Genomic DNA, 20,503 nt, shown 5'->3' with positions numbered 1-20,503 from the left:
TGAATAATGGGAACCATGTCCTGTGGTCTGATGAGACCAAGATAAGCGTATTTGGTTCAGATGGTGTCAAGGGTATGTGGCGGCAACCAGTGAGGAGTACAAAGACAAGTGTGTCTTGCCTACAGTCAAGCATGATGGTCTGGGGCTGCATGAGTGCTGCCGGAACTGGGGAGCTACAGTCCATTGAGGGAACCATGAATGCCAACATGTACTGACATACTAAAGCAGAACATGATCCCCTACCTTTGGAGAGTGGGCCGCAGGGCAGTATTCCAACATGATAACGACCCCAAAACACACCTCCAAGATGACCACTGTCTTGCTGAAGAATCTGAGGGTAAAGGTGATGAACTGGCCAAGCATGTCTCCAGACCTAAACCCTATTGCGCATTTGTGGGGCATCCCCAAACAAAAGGTGGAGGAACGCAAAGTCTCTAACATCCACCAGCTCTGTGATGTCGTCATGGAGGAGTGGAAGAGGACTCCAGTGGCAAACTGTGAAGCTCTGGTGAACTCCATGCCCAAGAGGGTTAAGGCAGTGCTGGAAAATAATGGTGGCCACACAAAATATTGACACTTTGGGCCCAATTTGGACATTTTCACTTAGGGGTGTACTCACTTATGTTGCCAGCGGTTTAGACATTAATGGCTGTGTGTTGAGTTATTTTGAGGGGACAGCAAATTTACACTGTTATACAAGATGTACACTCACTACTTTACATTGTAGCAAAGTGTCATTTCTCACTTTTGTGAGATACTTTACCATGGACAACAGTACAGAGCTAGGCACATTGCTATCTCAATGAACAAAACTTTCCACTTTTCATGTGAACATTGCAAATGTCTAAACAGGCATTATAAAACAAAATAAGGGGAGGTACAGACCGGGAATTGCACAGAAATGCATGCTCTTGTGCGATTCATGTGTGCTACGATTTAAGCCCCTTCATTTTGAATGGACTGAATTGCACTGGACCGCTGAAAAAAGTAGTGCAATGCATTGTACTTCCGCACAGCGTTTGCGACCTGCGTTTGGGATGTCCTTAACACTGACACCCGCTGCAGATCGCAACTGTAGTGAGTTTTGAACACAGAGTGTGAAACGTGCACGGAACGCGGATTTCCCACACCGCGTTCTGGTGTGAACAGGGCCAAAAGTCATAAATACTATTTAAAACAATAGTGCAGCGCCAATATATAACATGAACATATAAAGTGCAATCTTATGAAACCATAAAACTGAATAAATATGAGATAAAACAAAGTTCATAAATGTGAAAGAAAAAAGTCCTTAGTGTATTCAATGGTAACAAAAAGAAATCGTTCCAGTCATGCTAATAATCTGATCATCTTGAAAATCATTTGTACACTTTTTTCTTTCACGTTTATGAACTTTGCACTATTTTATCTCATACTTATTCAGTTTTATGATTTTTTTACATTTTTGATTATTTTTAATTTAGGAGATATATATATATATATATATATATATATATATATATATATATATATACTACTCTCTGTGTTACCAGCCTTATTTTTACAGTTTCAAATTTTCTTATCACAGCACAGATTTGGTCACAATTATTGAATACTTTGTGATAGGGTGTAGATTGAGTGACCTCAAAAGATCCAACACCTCATCCCTTATTTTAATGAATGAATGAATGATTTGTATAGCGCTGCAGTTGCGAACTGAATCGCCTCAATGTAGGGTTTATACTTGGGATTATACTTGGGATTATAGCGGTGCCCAACACAATATAGAAAACAGTTTTGTTTATAGTATAAATGTTTTATTACACAGAAAAACATCAGACAAAACAATCATGGGTGCATAAAAACACAGAGTATCCAAATAGTAAATACTGGGCAGAGTATCCATATGTCCTCCATTTGGCGAAACATGTAGGGATTGCTACCAGTAAGTGCCACAGACATATGGATACTCTGGCCAGTATTTACTATTTGAATACTCTGTGTTTTATGCAGCCATGATTATTTTGTCTGATGTTTTTCTATTTAATAAAATATTTTTATACTATAAACAAAACTGTTTTCTACATTGTGTTGGGGACCTGTCAGAAACCATGAAATCAAGCTGAGACAGAAGTACAGTTAAATCACACTTGTTTCATAATAAAAGTAAAGGGAACAAATGTAGTCAAAACATAGCCAAAGTTTGGTAACCGGAACGGATAGTCAGGAAGCCAGAGATCAGCGAAGTGGAACAGCAAACAGGATCTGGAGCCAGAAAGGATGTCAGCAAAGCAAGTCTTGAACAGGATCGCAGAATGTTTCTGTGATGTTAACCAAGGCGAAGGCAGAGCTCCTCTGGACTGGATGGCTTAAGTAGGCAGGACTGACGAGCGGGATCATCAACAGCTGAGTAACTGTAGAGAGAGTTGGGATCTGGCAATTAGCTGACAGCTGAGCAGCCAGCTCAGAGGAGGAAGGGCTGAGCCCAGCCCTGAGAGCACCCCTATAATCCCAAGTCCAAACCCTACATTTATACTCAAATATTGAATACTATTTGTAACACTAAGGATCTCCCTGTCTTGTCGCATCACTTGTTACACACCCTTTGAAGGGCTATCCACCACAGATCGCTCTTCAAAGTGTATACTAGCTCATTATGCCTTTGGCTTGCAGGGTTTTTTTTTCTTTTTTTTTTTCTTTAGATGTGCGGGTATACAACCGCTAAAAAGAAGAACTGCAGTCTGCTCACATAATTTGTAACAAAAACATCTTTGCCATTCTGAAGCTTCCCTCCAACCACTTTGCATATTATTTTATATATACTATACTATATGCTGCAGAAATCTCCCTCCACTGAGTCTGGCTGCTTCCATTTTAACTGTGGGCAGCTGAAGCTGCTGCCTGTTCACTTCCTGGATTTACACAGACACATAGAGGCACACCTCCAGCTCTGCAGCTCTCATTGACCCTCTTATGACTCATCCCCCTCCCTTCCTGGAAAAATCTCACGAGAGTGAGAAATAGAGCTGTGCATTATGTCATAAGCCTAGGCTTTTTACCAGACAAGAAACAGGAAGTGGGCTGTATAAGGTATTTACTGGCAGAAAAAAAATGTTTTATTATCCAAAGTTAAAACAACAAGGGCAGAAGATTTAATAGATGGAAAGATGAAAATGATGACTGCAGGTCCCCTTTAACATTCACTTTATTGCTGGTAAGGTCTTAGGAGTTTCCTTTTCCATGGAGTAAGGAAGGATTATAACACCTGTCAGCTTTTTTTTTTTTTTGCCATCTTTGTCCTGATATGGAGATTTCCCCTTGCTTCCTTGCCCATAGCCACAACAGTAGATTAGAAAACCCCTTCAAAGTGAAGGAAATCTCCAGTTGTCATCAGAACTAGTGCCCCCCATTGCAAGATTTCCTCTTTATTGTTTTGGTTACAACCCAAAAGTTGGGATTAAGGGTACTTTCACACTGGGGCACTTTTCAGGCGTTTTAGCGCTAAAAATAGCGCCTGTAAAGTGTCTACAAAGCGCCTCTCAAGCCTCGCCAGTGTGAAAGGGAAAAAAAAGTCCTGCATCTTTTGGGTGGTGCGGGAGCGCTGTATACACCGCTCCCAAAATGCCCTGCCCATTGAAATGAATGGGCAGTGCTTCCGAAGCGCCTGCAAAACGATTCGGCAGTGCCGCAACACGGGCACTTTTAACCCTTTCTTCTGCCGCTAGTGGCGGTTAAAAGTGCCCCGCTAGTGGCTGAAAAGCGCCGCTATAACAGCGGCCCAGTCCCAATGTGAAAGTAACCTTATAGTTGGGACAAATAGAGAGGGTTAATCTTTCTAATGGGGACACAGGTATTAATAAAAACCTGACAAGCGTTCTAATCTCTCAACACCTGCAGTGAGGAAAATAATTATTTGATCTCCTGCAGATTTTGTAAGTTTGTCCAATTACAAAGAAATGAAGGGTCTTTAATTTTGATCACAGGTGTATTTTAAATAAGAACAACACAATATCAACCAAAAATCCAGAAAAAACACATAATACAAATGTTATCAGATGAGTGGCAGTTCAATAAGTAACTGCAAGCAAAACATGACTTAGTACTTGGTGGAGAAACCCTTGTTGGCAAGCACAGAGGTCAGACGTTTCTTGTAGTTGGTTACCAGGTTTTCACAGATCTCAGGAGGGATTTTGGTCCACTCTTCTTTTCAGATCTTCTCTAAATCCTTAAGGTTGCTTGGGTTTCTCTTGGCAACTCGAAGTTTCAGCTCCCTCCATAAATTTTCTACAGGATTAAGATCTGGAGACTGGCTAGGCCCCTCCATGATCTTAATGTGCTTCTTCTTGAGCCACTCCTTTGTTGCCTTGGCGGTATCTGTTGGGTCATTGTCATGCTGTAAGACCCATCCACGACCCATTTTCAGTGTTCTGGCTGAGGGAAGAAGATTCTCATCCAAAATTTTACAATACATGTCCTCGTCTATTGGCCCTTCAGTGCGGCAAAGTCGGTCTGTACCTTTAGCAGAGAAACCCAAAGCACAATGTTTCCACCTCCATGCTTGACTGTAGGGATGGTGTTCTTAGGGTCATAGTCAGCATTTTTCTTCCTTCAAACGCGGAGAGTCAAGTTAATGCCACAGAGCTCAATTTTGGTCTCATCTGACCACAGCACTTTCTCCCAATCCTTCTCTGAACCATTTAGATGTTCATTGGGAAACTTCAGACAGGCTTGTACATGTGCCTTCTCGAGGAGGGTGACCTTGCGGGGGCTGCAGGATTTCAATCAATGGCAGTGCATTGTGTTAATAGTGGTTTGTTTGGTGACTGTGGTCCCAGCTGCCTTGAGATCATTCACAAGCTCCTCCTCTGTAGTTCTGGGCTGATCCCTCAATTTTCCCATGATCATCCTTACCCCATGAGGGGAAATCTTGCATGGAGCTCCAGACCGAGGGCAATTGATGGTTATTTTATATTTCCCCAAAAAATTCCTAATAAGCGTATATTGATTGGCTTCCACAAAAGTTATAGCATCTACAAACTGTGGGATATATACTGGAATTTATAGATTTTTTTTTTTTTTCTACTAGGAATGGCGTTGATCAGCGAATTATAGCGGGACTGCGATATTGCGGCAGACATTCGGACACTAACTGAAAATTTTGACATGTTCCTGCTGACAGGATAGAGCTTATACTTTTTTATATACTTTGGTTACGCTCTATCTACTGCCCTTAAAGTCCCATAGTGGGTTCCTTCTTCCTTTTTGGTAAACAGGACAGAGCTCTGCCTGGTCTACATAGGCAGGGCTCTGTCCTGTGTAAATTTAAAATGATCTCCAGGTGCCGGCGGTAATCCATTGGGTGCTGATCAACATGTGCTGTGTTTAATCACAGGACGGCCGGGTCACCAGAGGCGCACATGGGCGCCCCTTACCTAGTACGTGATCTGGCCCAGCGGAGCCGCCTTGCCGCCATATATCTGTGTTATATGGTCGGCAAGTGGTTGCAGCAAGCAAAACACCGGCGCAGGCAGTCTTAAAAATGTCTCCTAACACCTATGCTGACTAACCTGTGTACCCAGTTATTTTTAGCCCACTCCAGCTTGGTCACGTGGTCCTGCTTCCCGTCAGCCAGTGGCAGCTGCAGGGGGGAGGAGGGGGCGCCGACAGTTTTAAGGCTAGTTAGATGTAAGCTTGAATTCCACTTTGATGTAAAGGACATGAAAGACATTTGGAAACCGTGGAGTCACAAGACACTCTTGCCTCACGTGGGTAATGTGTTTGACTCCCAAAACCCTAAAATATATTAGAAGTTGTCCTGGTGTTCGTATGCTTGTAGTGCGAACATTAGACTAAGCTCCCGCAGACACTGCTGTGAAGGGTTTAATGGTCCCTGTAAAGCACTGGGGAAGATGCTAGGTAATTGAGTGAAACCAATCATTTTTACTAATTGCTATGTAAAAAAAAAAAAAAATGCATGACGAAAATACTAAGTGTGGAAAATAATAGTCAGGTTCTTCTAAGAGTATTTCATTTTAGAGGAAGTCACTCTCCTAATTAATTATTTATCCATTAGGAGTCACAGATAGCATGGCATATTCCCACAGCCGCTTTGTGTAACACACTTATCCAATGGGCTATGGGTAATGTGGTTATCAGAGGGGCAATCAATAATACGGCCCTCCCTGGGGAGTAGATATTATTGACTGTCTCACGTATTAGCCTTTAGTGAATAAAATGTTGGATTCCGGGAAGGGGTGGGACGGATCCTTTGTTAAAAATAAATTTCCATAAGCGAAGGAATGAAAAGATACAAGAAACCTGAAGTCGGTTTGCACATTACCTCCCATCCAAGAAACAATCTCATTATTCAAGTCACTGCTATGACAGCCTGGAGTATACACGCACCTACAACCTTTATGCTTCACACAGCACGAGCAGCAATGTGATACATTAAGTGGTTTATTCAAATGCACCTGAGCTGTGATAGAATGCAGAGGCAGCATGATGCTAATGGCACAGGCTGGAGGGAAAGCTACATTTCGAGAAATGCAAAGTCTTTAGAGGATCGGCTGCTTTCATTACGAATTAATATTTCAAGAAAAGCGAGAGTGCGTGCGCAAATGTGTTCCTTTCATTATCTGAAGTTTATTCTATCTTTTCTGCAATTTTTAGGTCATCCTTGCAGAAGCAAACAAACAACCTTTCCTAGCATAATAGAAAGAGATGTGAGGGTGGAAATGTGGCGGCAGTTACTGCTAGTGCCTATTCACATATGCACCCCCATTGATTGAAAATTGGGACTATTGCGGTACTCGATAATGAAATTACAGTTACAAAGTTCTAAAAAAATACATAACTTTTAATAATTGAAAGTATCAAATTACAACACAAGATAATTACATACAATCATAAAAACAAATACCACACTGAATACAGCGAGGAAAACACGCAGGGTTTTTACAGGGAATGTGTGTGGAGTTTTTATCTCAACCGGTTTCACAGCTGGAACCGCTTCTTCAGGAGAAACAAATCTATAAGGTAATTTAGAATAACTTAGCTGAATACATACATATGTGGTTACATACATAATCAATGCAGCAGACATAATTAATCACAAATATAATCACAAATCACAGTGCATAAAAAGTAAAACCGAGGACAAGCTCACCCGCTCGAGCGGAAACAATGGGACAGCGGGACCCAACACAATTCCCCCCGTGGCGGACAAGGGGGATCTATGAACGGACTCTAGTTTGGTAAGAAATAATAAAAATGATAATGATAATGTAGTAAATGGAAGATTGACAACGTGGTGAGGAATACAGGGGGAAGGAAGACATGTGAATCCGGGATGTTGGCGTGAGACAGGGAGGGGGGGGGAAGGGGAGGGAAGGAGGGAAAGGGGGAGGAAAGGGGAAGGAAGGAGGGAAGGGGGGAGGAAAGGGGAGGGAAGGAGGGAAGGGGGGAGGAAAGGGGAGGAAGGAAACGGGAGAAAAGGAAGGAGGGAGAGGAAGAGGGGGGAAAGAGGAGAAAAAAAAGGGGGGGGGGGAAGGGGGGGGACAGGGAGGACACGGGCAAGGAGAGGGGGGGAAAGGGGGGAGGAAAGGATAAGGGATATGGGGAATAAGGCGGTAGGGCGGAAAAGAGTAGGGAGGGGAGGGGGAAGAAGGGCAAGGGAGAGGAGAAGGGGAGGGGGGCAAAAGGGGGAGGGGAAGGGAGGGGGGGGAGGGAGGGGGGGAAGGGAACTCCACACACATTCCCTGTAAAAACCCTGCGGGTTTTCCTCGCTGTATTCAGTGTGGTATTTGTTTTTATGATTGTATGTAATTATCTTGTGTTGTAATTTGATACTTTCAATTATTAAAAGTTATGTATTTTTTTAGAATTTTGTAACTGTAATTTCATTATCGAGTACCGCAATAGTCCCAATTTTCAATCAATGGGGGTGCATATGTGAATAGGCACTAGCAGCAACTGCCGCCACATTTCCACCCTCACATCTCTTTCTACTATACAACCCCGGGATGATGGTACTTATACTAGCCTTTTATTGATCTGTAACTGAGGCCTTACCATTCTTCCTTCCTAGCATAAGGTATAAAGAAAGGGGCCGCGCATTCTCCACTGGATTCCAGATGAGCAATTCATTTTATGTCAGGTTGCTCCATAAACAGGACCAGCCACAAGAGCAAGAAAAATAATATTTAATACTAAATTATTAGAACTGTGAATGCCTATTTATTTATTATGTACAGTATATTTATCCCTTATAAGGCTTTACATCTTTGTGTAAGAATTAGGGATGAGTGTTATTCCAGATAGTAAGCAATTGAGCTGCAAGTATGAAAATGACTTGCTAAGCTATTGCTAGACTTGCCAGGCTTCACAAGTTTGTTGCACAATTGCAGCAAGTCCGCATTGCATGACTCCAGATCAACTTTCTTTGCAAACATTCTGCAAGTCTTCTGCAAGTTATGTTGTGCAATAGTCATCCCACCACATGGGGTCACTGTGGCTGAATTTTCATGCTGTGTAGAGTGTAGACTTGCCGAGCTCTTCAAGTGAATGGGCTGCCCTATGCGTTACAAGCGGAAATGCTCTACAACACCCTCCCAAAAAAAAAAAAGTGTGTTCCTGCTGTGTGAAGATGTGACTGGGGCCTGACAGAAGAGTGTCTCCATCCACTCCCCCTATGTACTTGTATAAGGATGGCCATACACTGAAAGACCTGAAACAGACCAGAAGAAGCACAGGACTCCTGTGCAAATTGCTCCGCAGAAGTCCCAGAGCTGTGTGATCTGGCTCTATTGAGAGCCGGTCACAATCTCCTGACATGCAAATTGGATGCAGGGAAACCAACATCCAATTCTCAATAGTGTGAATCCAGCCTTAGATTTAGTAGAGCTATTGAACAGGAGGGCCCACCCAAACAATCTATCAATCTGTATCAAATCAGGCAGGCCCTTGCACTACATATAAAGGAGATTGTACAATAATATTGTAATGTGTGTGGTCACCAGCAGGTAATGCTACAGTAATGAGGGAGGTGTGGTCCAGACTGGTAAAACACGCCCTATCACACCCTTTTCCGTGATGCAAAAACACATAGAATGATGGGAGCTGGACTACAGGAAGTAATGCAAGCAGAAATAATTTTTTAAAACTCAGACAGAAACATGAAATTTCAAACCTTTTGTGGATGAGGTAAGTGAGATAAGAACATTGGGATTGCTGGGTCAGAAATATTAAAAAAGGATTCTATTTATTATAAAAAAATGTGAAATTCTGCCTGAAAAGGTGAACTTTGCCTTTAACTTACAAAAGTACCTTTTATTGCTCTCAGCCGCCTCCAAATCTCCAAATTCCTTTTTTCTATTTTTTGCTGCTGTTGCTTGCAGAGCAGCTTGTCTTAAGAGACAGTTAAGTGCCGTTGTTCTTCAGCCAGCTAGCGTTGGGACCCAAATGGACTACGGAATGAGTAGTGTGCATAGAGCTTTGCACATGACCACAACTAGTATGCACTGCTCTTTTCAAACAAATGAAGTGAAAAGGAAAATGAGAGATTTGGCAGCTCATGGGGGGAAAACAGGGAAACAATGGAGATCACAGAAGGTGCAGTGTACCACGTGCCCTTTCTCGCCCATGACTGCACTGCACCCCAAGAACCTGCATTTTCCTTGTCCCAGTCCAGCACTCAGTGGGATCTGCTCAGGAGATCCGATCTGTGGGAGCCTCTGGGAGATAAGCTATCACTTGTAAACACAGAAGCCATACTTCTGTATTTACAAGTGATAATGATGAGCAGGAAGCAGAGGACAGAGCCAGAGGGGCGGAACTAAGTTCCATCAAGTTCCAGCTGAAAAAAAGCTGTGTGTGTGTTCGTATATATATATATATATATATATATATATATATATATATATATACACAGTATCTCACAAAAGTTAGTACACCACTCACATTTTTGTAAATATTTTATTATATCTTTTCATGTGACAACACTGAAGAAATGACACTTTGCTATGATGTAATGTAGTGAGTGTACAGCTTGTATAACAGTGTAAATTTGCTGTCCCCTCAAAATAACTCAACACACAGCCATTAATGTCTAAACCGCTGGCAACAAAAGTGAGTACACCCCTAAGTGAAAATGTCCAAATTGGGCCCAATTAGCCATTTTCCCTCCCTGGTGTCATGTGACTTGTTAGTGTTACAAGGTCTCAGGTGTGAATGGGGAGCAGGTGTGTAAAATTTGATGTTGTCGCTCTCACTCTCTCATACTGGTCACTGGAAGTTCAACATGGCACCTCATGGCAAAGAACTTTCTGAGGATCTGAAAAAAAGAATTGTCGCTCTACATAAAGATGGCCTAGACTGTAAGAAGATTTCCAAGACCCTGAAACTGAACTGCAGCACGGGGGCCAAGACCATACAGCAGTTTAACAGGACAAATTCCACTCAGAACAGGCCTCGCCATGGTCGACCAAAGAAGTTGAGTGCACTTGCTCAGCATCATATCCAGAGGTTGTCTTTGGGAAATAGACATATAAGTGCTGCCAGCATTGCTGCAGAGGTTGAAGGGGTGGGGAGTCAGCCTGTCAGTGCTCAGACCATACGCTGCACACTGCATCAAACTGGTCTGCATGGCTGTCATCCCAGAAGGAAGCCTCTTCTAAAGATGATGCATAAGAAAGCCCACAAAAAGTTTGCTGAAGACAAGCAGACTAAGGACATGGATTACTGGAACTTATTCGGTTCTTAGACTGATAAGGGAGGAAGCGAACGGCTCAAAGAGGAGTTTGGTGTTTTCGAATGCTTTTGATTTTTTAAAAATGGCGCTACTGACATCCGGGAAAATTGGAAGTGATGTAAGGTCATCGCTTACAGGTTACTATAGCCAAGAGCCCATCAAAGCCAGTCCGGGCTTTGCTTGGCTCTCTGACCAGCCAGGTAAGGTTGAGCCAGAGAAAGCCGCTGCTGCTGCTTGTAAAAGCAATCCAGCGGCTAGGTAAACGCTAGGATTGCTCTTACAAGAGAGATGACCTCCGGCTCTACAAAAACGTACCAGCTGCAGTCATCATTCCGGTATAACCACCCGAAGTCCAGCGACGTACGGGTGCTTTGCTGATCTGGAAGTGGCATGTAACATACGATTTATGAGATGGAAAAAGCACCACTACTTCAGTGCCAAAGAAAATACCAGTTGCAGTGACCAGATAATTAAATAATAATGTAATAGCATAAGGCTGACCATACATTAAACAATTTTGTTGTACAATTTTCCTTTAGATTTACCGAAACCATATAATATGAGGTCACACCTAAACATTTTCTATTCGTGTGCAATCAGGCAGGCCCTTGCACTACATAGTTGAAGGTAAAGCTAAAGGAAATCAAACAAGAAAATTGTATAATGTATGGCCAGCTTAACACAGACCCCCATGTATTTCCTTTCACAGTAGCTTTTAAATAAGGACTCTACAGAACGGGTTGTTTTGGGAAGCACTGGAATAATACACGGAAACAATCGTAGTCACATACCTTTTCAGTATCGATCCCCCGAGACATAGACCAGGTAGACACAATGTAATCCATCACACGCTCACTCAGTCCTTTGGGCACTTGGTAAAGTTTGAGGAAGTCCCTCACACTGTTCAGCATTTCATGGTAGCGGTTGGTGTTGGCGTACATTTGCTGGAAGATGGTGGTCACATTACCAAAAATTGTTGCATATAGAAGAGCTGGAAAGAAAAGAAAGTTGATAGTTACATTTTAACTAGTTCTATTTATTTTGGTCAAGAATTCCAATGATTTTTTTTAGTTGTCTATAAAATATTACTTTTTTTTTCCATTTTCAGCAAGCGGGGGGGCATTAAAGGGATTGTAAAGTCAGAAGGTTTTCTATCTTAATGCATTCTATGCATTAAGATAAAAAGCCTTCTGTGTTTAGCAGCCCCCCTCAGTGCCCCCAACACTTACCTGAGCCCCATCTCTGTCCAGCGATGTGTATCGGCTGCTTGGGACTCTCCCTCCTGATTGGCTGAGAACCAGCAGCAGCGCCATTGGCTCCTGCTGCTGTCAGTCAAAGTCAGTTAGCCAATCAGGAGAAAGAGGGGGTGAGGCTGAACCGCAGCTCCGTGTCTGAATGGATACACAGAGCTGTGGCTCAGCTCGGGTGCCCCTATAGCAAGCTGCTTGCTGCAGAAGCACTCAACAGGAGGGAGGGGCCAGGAGCACAGAAGAGGGACCAGAGAAGAGGAGGATCGGGGCTGCGCTGTACAAATCCACTGCACAGAGCAGGTAAATATAATATGTTTGTTATTTTTATGGGGAAAAAAACAAGACTTTACAATTAGGTAAAGGTCCCTTTTTTACATTTTCCAATATCTCCTTACCACCTGTGGTTAGAAAATGAGTTGTTTACAGAGCTCAGTATCTTAAGCTGAAATTTACTGAATTTATTGAATTATACACACAAAACAATTGGTAGTCGCGTACGACAAATTTTAGATGAGTGGGTAGCAAGGTGCATGAGTCGCATCATGACATGTCAAGGTAGCAGTACCAATGAGAGGCAAAGAACAGAGCAAAAACAATATATCATAAAAGGTACTCAGTAAGGAAGAGGTGGGCACAATACGCCAAAAAGTAAGAAACGTGTGGACATGTCACAAACGATGCTAGCATGACATCATATCTGATTTAGTTGGGCACATTCTTATGCCCCGTACACACGGTCGGATTTTCCGACGGAAAATGTGTGATAGGACCTTGTTGTCGGAAATTCCGACCGTGTGTAGGCTCCATCGCACATTTTCCATCGGATTTTCCGACACAAAGTTTGAGAGCAGGCTATAAAATTTTCCGACAACAAAATCCGTTGTCGGAATTTCCGATCGTGTGTACACAAATCCGACGCACAAAGTGCCACGCATGCTCAGAATAAATAAAGAGAGGAAAGCTATTGGCTACTGCCCCGTTTATAGTCCCGACGTACGTGTTTTACGTCACCGCGTTCAGAATGATCGGATTTTCCGACAACTTTGTGTGACCGTGTGTATGCAAGACAAGTTTGAGCCAACATCCGTCGGAAAAAATGCTAGGATTTTGTTGTCGTAATGCCCGATCAATGTCCGACTGTGTGTACAGGGCATGAGATTATAATAAGATTATAATAAAATGGGGGGATGTATCAGATATTAAACTGATAAGAACGGATACTACATTTGATCTTAGCCAAAAAGCCAAGAAATGATACATACACAGATATTTAAGTTAGCATAAAGATTTCCATGCAAAGATTCAGTAGGAGACAGATTAAGGTTGACTTTTTAAAGGCAAATAGGCTGTTTGCTTTGGAAGGGAAGTTGCAACATGCAAGGGAATTTTCTATAAAGCTCAGTGAATGAGCAGAAGCTCTGCTGACTTTCATTATCAAACTATGTGCAAGCAAAAATGTTTTTTTTTTTTAATTTCCCTGCACATGATTGGGCATTTTTTGCAAAATGAAATTTCTCCCTATTGCTAAACTCTGGAGCAAAATCCCTTGCAAAGTAAACATCTTACTTGCCTTTAGTAAATCAATTGCCTATCGTCTGAAAGAAAACAACCACCGCTGTGCTTTCTTAAAAAAAAAAGCTCATATTGCTCTAGGAAACTTGTGCCACTGTGGGTGCACCATAGTAAAGGTTTATTTTAACCACTTCCGTAAGATTTACCCCCCCCCCCCCCTTCATGGCCAGGCCATTTTTTGTGATACGGCACTGCGTTACTTTTATCTTTTTTTCTCCCACAAATAGAGCCTTCTTTTGGTGGTATTTGATCACCACTGCGTTTTTTATTTTTTGCACTATAAATGAAAAAAGACCAAAAATTTTGAAAAAAATATTATTTTTTACCTCCTGCTATAAAACATATCCAATAAAAAACAAAAAATGTAAAAGTTGCAAGTGCCTTAATTATCACAAAATTTGAGTAAGGGGAATTATTGCCACTAATACTATTTCTTCAGGATTAATTTATAGCAATGCTAAGCTCCTAAATCCATGATCTTTCGTATGTATATCTGCTTCATCGAGGGGTTAACCGGATGGTGTACCTCCTGCGTTTACATTACTAGAAAGCTCTAGTAGTATTATATAAAAAGTTGATGTCTTCCTTAGACTCCAGTTTACTCACATTAGAGGTCCCCATGGCATTTCTTATCAAGGTGCTCTGTGGTCCTCATCACTTTCTACCTAGCCTTGTATTTATATATAGTTTACCCGTTACATGCTTGGAGCAGACGCGGATTGTTTGCTGCCCCATTATATGATCTCTTTGTTTTTTTTATCTTACTTGTTTTCAAAAAAGCAATAAAAACGATTGAAACTGAAAAAAAAAATGTAAAAAATCCAATTTCTTTATAAATCTAGGCCAATATGTATTCTTTTTTTCAAATATTTTATTAAATCTGGAAAAGGCAGCTTCAATTTAACAAGTCAATAGTACAGAAACAAGATAAGAACGACAAATGCATTTAAAGATATAGTAAATCAACTAATTGAGCTCTTCAAATGAGAAAAGCACCAAACTCTGATCAAACCCAAACGGCCTCTTGGTATGGGCCATTGGGGGTTCACATGGGGCTACCCATTTCATTTTTTCTTTATTATACAGGTTATAACTTAGAAGAAAAGCCAGCGCCAATATATATTCTTCTACATATTTTTGTTTAAAAAAAATCCCAATAAGTGTATATTTATTGGCTTGCACAAAAGTTATAGCGTCTACAAACTTTAGTATTGGAATTTATATTTATTTATTTTTTTTATACTAGTAGGTCAGTGACTTATAGCGGGACTGCAATATTGAGGCGGCCAATCTGACACTAACACTTTTGATACTATGTGGGAACCAGTGACCATAATACAGTGATCAGTGCTAAAAATATGCACTGTCACTGTACTAATGACACTGGCTGGAAAGGGGTTAAACATCTATGGTGATCAAAGGATTAAATGTGTGCCTAACCAGTGTTTTTGTGTGTACTATGTGGCTTTTACTAAGGGATGTGATGGTTTTTATTCCCTGCAGGAAAACAAAAACGAGCACATCCTCGCTAACAGGCCAGAGCTCTGCATTGATACATGGGCAGAGCTCTGACCTGACTTCCTCATCGCCGATCAGCGGGTGCTGGCGGTCATCCATTGCCTGGCACACGCTGACTGGCTTATGCTGTGACTAATGCATGGCTGGCGCGGCGGTGGCACGTATGTGCCCCCTACCCGAAAGACCAATGTTGCAGTAAAGCTACAGTGCATGGTCAGCAAGTGGTTAAAACAAAGATTGTATAATTTTATCTATATAAAAACAGATATAAAATATAAAATTAGGAATGTATACATTTACAAATGAATTTAACGCTTAAATCCAGGCTTAAAGAGGAGGGCCAGCCAAAAAAAAATTAAAAGTCAGCAGCTGCAGTATTTGTAGCTGCTGACTTTTAATTGGACACTTACCTGTCCCAGGGTCCAGCGATGCGGTGGATCGAAGCCCCGCTCGTCTCCCCCTCCGTTCAGCGGCGCCGGCATTGCAACTGTGGGCGCCGGGCTGTGGCTTCACAGCCTGGCACCCACTGCGCATGCGCGAGCGGCGCCGCGCGCCGTGATTGGACGCTCAGTCACCTGGGACCTGTAATGGGTCCCAGATGATTGACAGGAGGGAGGGAGCAGAGTTGAGCCCTTCCTGTGCCGAGACGGAAGTGATGTCACCAGCCCAGGCACTGAAAGAGGCAGACTACGAGGGACCCCCTAGCAACAGGCATTTAGAGGTGAGTAAAAAAAATATATATATATCCAAATTTTTTTTGTATTTTTTTTTAGAATTTTTCATGTAGTTTTTTTTTTTTTGGGTGGAACCCCACTTTAATTACATGGTCCTTTGAGAAACTGTTACTTTATGCCTGGACGAATTTCTGTCACTTTGTTTATTTGGATACTCTGTTTTAACTTCAATAATATTCTTGATAAACTAAATCTGGGCTAAACCAATATTGTTTAAATATAAAAGGCATTTGTATTCTTAATTAAAAATTGGTGTTCTTTTCATTTTTTTCCTAGATCTGAGCAGTAATCCAGCATTAAACAACTCCTGTTCTTTTGCAGGAGCTTCCTGTAATAAAGACCAGTCACTACTGCTCTATCTCCTTGTACAGGGTGACTGGTCTTGTCTCCGCCCCCTCCTGTAGTTTTCTGCAGGCAATCTGTAGTGGTGGACCTTATGGGTCCCTCCCATATCTCTGGTCTTTGCACAGGCTATGACCAGCACAGTGATGTTATCATGCATTTATATCAGTTGAACTGTTACTGAAAATATTTTAATATTTCCAGAAAGTTTTTGTGGTCGTTGTTTGGCTAAATTGACCTAAAACCACTACAGTTTCCATCAAAATATGAAATATTAATATTGCCACAGAGGATGTAGCACTGAGTGCCTCACAACATCTTCTTGGCATTTATATTCTGTTCCGCGTTGCTCTCTAGCTGAACCCCTTTGGTGATCACTATGGTCATTTTGATTGACCCAGAACTAGAGTCTTCAAAAGGGAAAGCCAGGGTGTTCCTTGGTTCCAACACCACCCTCTCTCTGAGCCCTTTGCAGCCTCTCCCTCTCAAACCGTGGAGCATGAGGGAGAGTGAACAACACAGACTCATGGCATCTTATATCTTCATCAGCTCATCTACATTGGCGACTGCAGATGTCAGATATTACCACCAATATTCCTACTATGTGCCACAGTCAGTACAAAACCTAGTGGTGGTGTCACACTCCACCTGTGGATGAATGGAGAATTCAGCTGCCGGAGACTGATTCGTTTGGTATGGTGTTGTGGGATGGGGAGTAGACATTATCTACTGTGAGAGGCTCTCACCACTGGAGAGACGGTTGACATGGGCATGGGTATGCCATGAGCTGCAAGCCACTGAAGTCCACAATAGAACAGTTTTGACTGAAGAAAATATTAAAAAAGCTTGACAGTAACAAAGGACTATAATACCCCTCTAAAAGCATCATTATCTCTGAAAGAAACATAAGTGATACAGAAGTTCAATGGATATAGACTCATCTAGAAGCTTAATATTGGGTGTTAGGAGGCAACACTGGTGATCTACTGTAAAGTTATCCTTTATACAAAAGCTAATTTCTAATAAGTGTCTAAGAAGTCGTATACCAGCCATATACTGTGGGGGTTGTAAGCCAGTAATTCACAAAATTTGATACTTTTATAATGCAATTAAAATGTTATTACATGAAAGTGTTCCTGGAAGAATCTCAGTCCAGGTCTTACATCTTGGCCGTTTTCCCAGGCAACATGCTTAATTGCTATCAGAAAAGACACAGAAGTAGTGAGAAGGTAAGGATGTCCCAAGCCAGCAAGGAACGTTTCTGGGGGAATCAACAATTTTCTGAAGTATATTTAAACAATTAGGATCTTCTTAGCTGGGACTTTGCGATAAGCATAATCCAGCAATATTTGGCTTCCTTAGGCAACTTCTATAAAGACAGTACATCAATTTATTATGCTAGATGTATGGGCTTAAAAGACAAGATGTATGACTGGTGTACATTCAGCCAAACATACCCCACCACATTCACACATCTCAATTTTCTGCATAATCAAATTCATGGATTCCTTATAGTGATACAGAAGGCATATTTTACATTAGCAGTGTTTAATTATTTATTTATTACAGGTTTTTATATAGAATAACAATTTATGCAGCACTTTACATATAATTTATATATATATATATATATATATATATATATATATATATATATATATATATATATATATATATATATATATATATATATATGCATGCTATATTTTGCCAAAAGTATTGGGACACCTGCCTCTACATGCACATGAACTTTAATGGCATCCCAGTCTTATATTGAGTTGGCCCACCCTTTGCAGTATAATAGCTTCAACTCTTCTGGGAAGTCTGTCCACAAGGTTTAGGAGTGTGTCTATGGGAATGTTTGACCATTCTTCCAGAAGCACATTTGTGAGGTCAGGCACTGATGTTGGACAAGAAGGCCTGGTTCACAGTGTCCGCTCTAATTTATCCCAAAGGTATTCTATTGGGTTGAGGTCAGGACTCTGTGCAGGCTAGTCAAGTTCCTTCACCTCAAACTCACCCATCCATGTCTTTATGGACCTTGCTTTGTGCACTGGTGTGCAGTCATTTGGATCAGGAAGGGACCATCCCCAAATTGTTCCCACTAAGTTGGGAACATGAAATTGTCCAAAAATGTCTTGGTATGCTGACGCCTTAAGAGTTCCCTTCACTGGAACTAAATGGTAGTAAACAATTTTTTTAATGGTACCTGCAGGAAAGCCTATAATAAAGCTTACCTGTAGGTACAGTGAATATCTCCTAAACCTGCACGTTTTAGGAGATATTCACACTGCATGCATGCATGCAGAAGGGATGGCATACACGTGCCGTCCCTTCAGAACTCCGTGCCGCGGTCAACGCATCCGCATGCATCCTCGCTGCTCAGCCAATCAGATGGCCGGAGCATGCAAACCCGGAAGACCGGGTGAAGATGGGAGTCCTGTCAGCGGTGACAGCACGCTCTTGGAGGGCTTCGTTCTAAAGTAAGTATTTCATAATGTGCCAGAATGCGATGCATCCTAGCACATTATGGCATTGTCTTGTAGGGTTTTTTTTTTAAAAGAAGAAAAAAGTGTGCATTAATACCACTTTAAAGCTCAGCTCCAGCCAGATATATGATATATTAGTAGAAGACAAAAATACAGTAGCCTGGTACCTAATACATCATTAAATGTATTGTTTTAAAAACAATTAGTATAAATTCTTAAATTTGACTTATTTCAGCAGAGCTCAGGCTAGGAGATCAAGATGCAATATAAGCAGCCAATCAGTTGTGATACAGTGCTTATGTGCTAACAAGGAGAATGCAGATATGAGGAGAAAGCAGAGTAACAGAGAGAAGGGCTTATCAGTCTGCTGGCTCTTCTTTCATTGTCCAATCACTGTCATGTAAATGTTAGTTAAAGTGTCTGTAGAGTCAGAAGATATTTTATCTTAATGCATTCTATGCATTAAGATAATAAGCCTTCTGTGTGCAGAAGCCCCCTCAGCCCCTCTAATACTTACCTGAGCCCATCTCCAGTGACTCTCTCTCCTCATTGGCTGAGACAGCAGCGGCGTGACATTGGCTCCCGCTGTTGTCAATCAAATTCAGTGAGCCAATGAGGAGAGAGAGGGGGGTGGGACTGAGTTGCGGCTCTGTGTCTAAATGGACACAGGGAGCTGTGACTCGGCTCAGATGCCCCCATAGCAAGCTGCTTGCTGTGGGGGCACTCTACAGGAGGGAGGGGCCAGGAGCACCGAAGATGGTCCAGAGAAGAGGAGGATCTGGGCTGCTCTGTGCAAAACCAACTGCACAGAGGAGGTAAGTATGACATGTTTGTTATTTTTACTAAAAAAAAAAACAAGACCTTACAATAAGTTTAACTACAGCAGAGTTACTCTGTCTGACAGGACTGTGTTATGGGCAGGGGCGTTGCTAGGGGGTGGCTTTTGGGGCTATAGCCCCGAATCTGAGGCCAACAGCCCTGAGTCTCTGCAGGGGTCCCCAAGGGGAGGGGAGGCTCTCTGGGGACCCTTATGTAAGTGGGGGGCTCTCTGGAGACCCTGATGTAAAGGAGAGGCTTTCTGGGGACCCTGATTTTAAGGCCTAGGCTCTCTAGGGACCCAGATTTAAGGGGGAGGCTCTCTGGGGACCCTAATGTAAGGGGGCCTCTCTGGGAATGATGATGTAAGTGTGGGGGCCCTCTGGGTACCCTGATGTAAAGGGGAGGCTCTCTGAGGACTCTGATGTAAGGAGGAGGCTCTCTGGGGACCCTGATGTAAGGTGATGTAAGGGGGGGCTCTCTGGGGACCCTGATGTAAGTGGGGGGCTCTCTGGGGATATATATACACCCACACGTATATTACTGTGTATACATGTGTATTCCCGCCCAAGCGTATGACTTTCTTTACTACCCTGCTATGGGCTCTAGCCCCAGATCTTTTGTAGACCTAGCAACGCCCCTGGTTATGGGGCACAAAAAAGAACAGATTCCCCCATCCACACAAGTGAGATGGATGGAGAAATCCTCCATGATGTGTTACTGTCTTTCAACAGCAGGACTCCCTCACTGTCAGACTACACGGATCGACAAAAGTTTTCCAACAGTCCCATATGATAATTAGATCGATTTCTGTTGAGCAGGAATGGCCACAGATAGATCAAAAATTCAACCGATCCCTGCTGAACTGGTCAGATTTTAATCCATCTATGGCCAGCATGAACGGCCAGAAATATAAATCCTTTGACAGATAAAACAAATTCAATAAATGTATTTCATCTGCGTATTTAACATTAGTGTTGTTCAACTGGACTGTCATTTTAGCAGACTGATAGTCAATTAAGATCACCAGCTATACTGCGCACTTTGCTACCT

At 42.1% G+C, this 20,503-nt stretch overlaps 1 protein-coding gene and 1 pseudogene across 1 annotated transcript in view; both read right to left on the bottom strand.

The window, feature by feature from the left end:
* Positions 1-20,503, bottom strand: part of KCNH1 (potassium voltage-gated channel subfamily H member 1) — a 535,460-nt gene that overhangs the window by 188,306 nt on the left and 326,651 nt on the right. The window contains exon 9 of the mRNA XM_073628425.1: positions 11,521-11,720. Within this exon, the coding sequence (XP_073484526.1) occupies positions 11,521-11,720 (200 nt within the window). The remainder of the gene's footprint in view (positions 1-11,520; positions 11,721-20,503) is intronic.
* On the bottom strand, positions 13,118-13,235 carry LOC141141879 (U2 spliceosomal RNA; annotated as a pseudogene).

This window comes from Aquarana catesbeiana, linkage group LG04 (assembly GCF_042186555.1).
Source record: "Aquarana catesbeiana isolate 2022-GZ linkage group LG04, ASM4218655v1, whole genome shotgun sequence".
Taxonomy (NCBI): Eukaryota; Metazoa; Chordata; class Amphibia; order Anura; family Ranidae; genus Aquarana; species Aquarana catesbeiana.
Note: the sequence above shows the minus strand (reverse complement) of the source record. Positions and strands in the feature narration are given on the sequence as shown.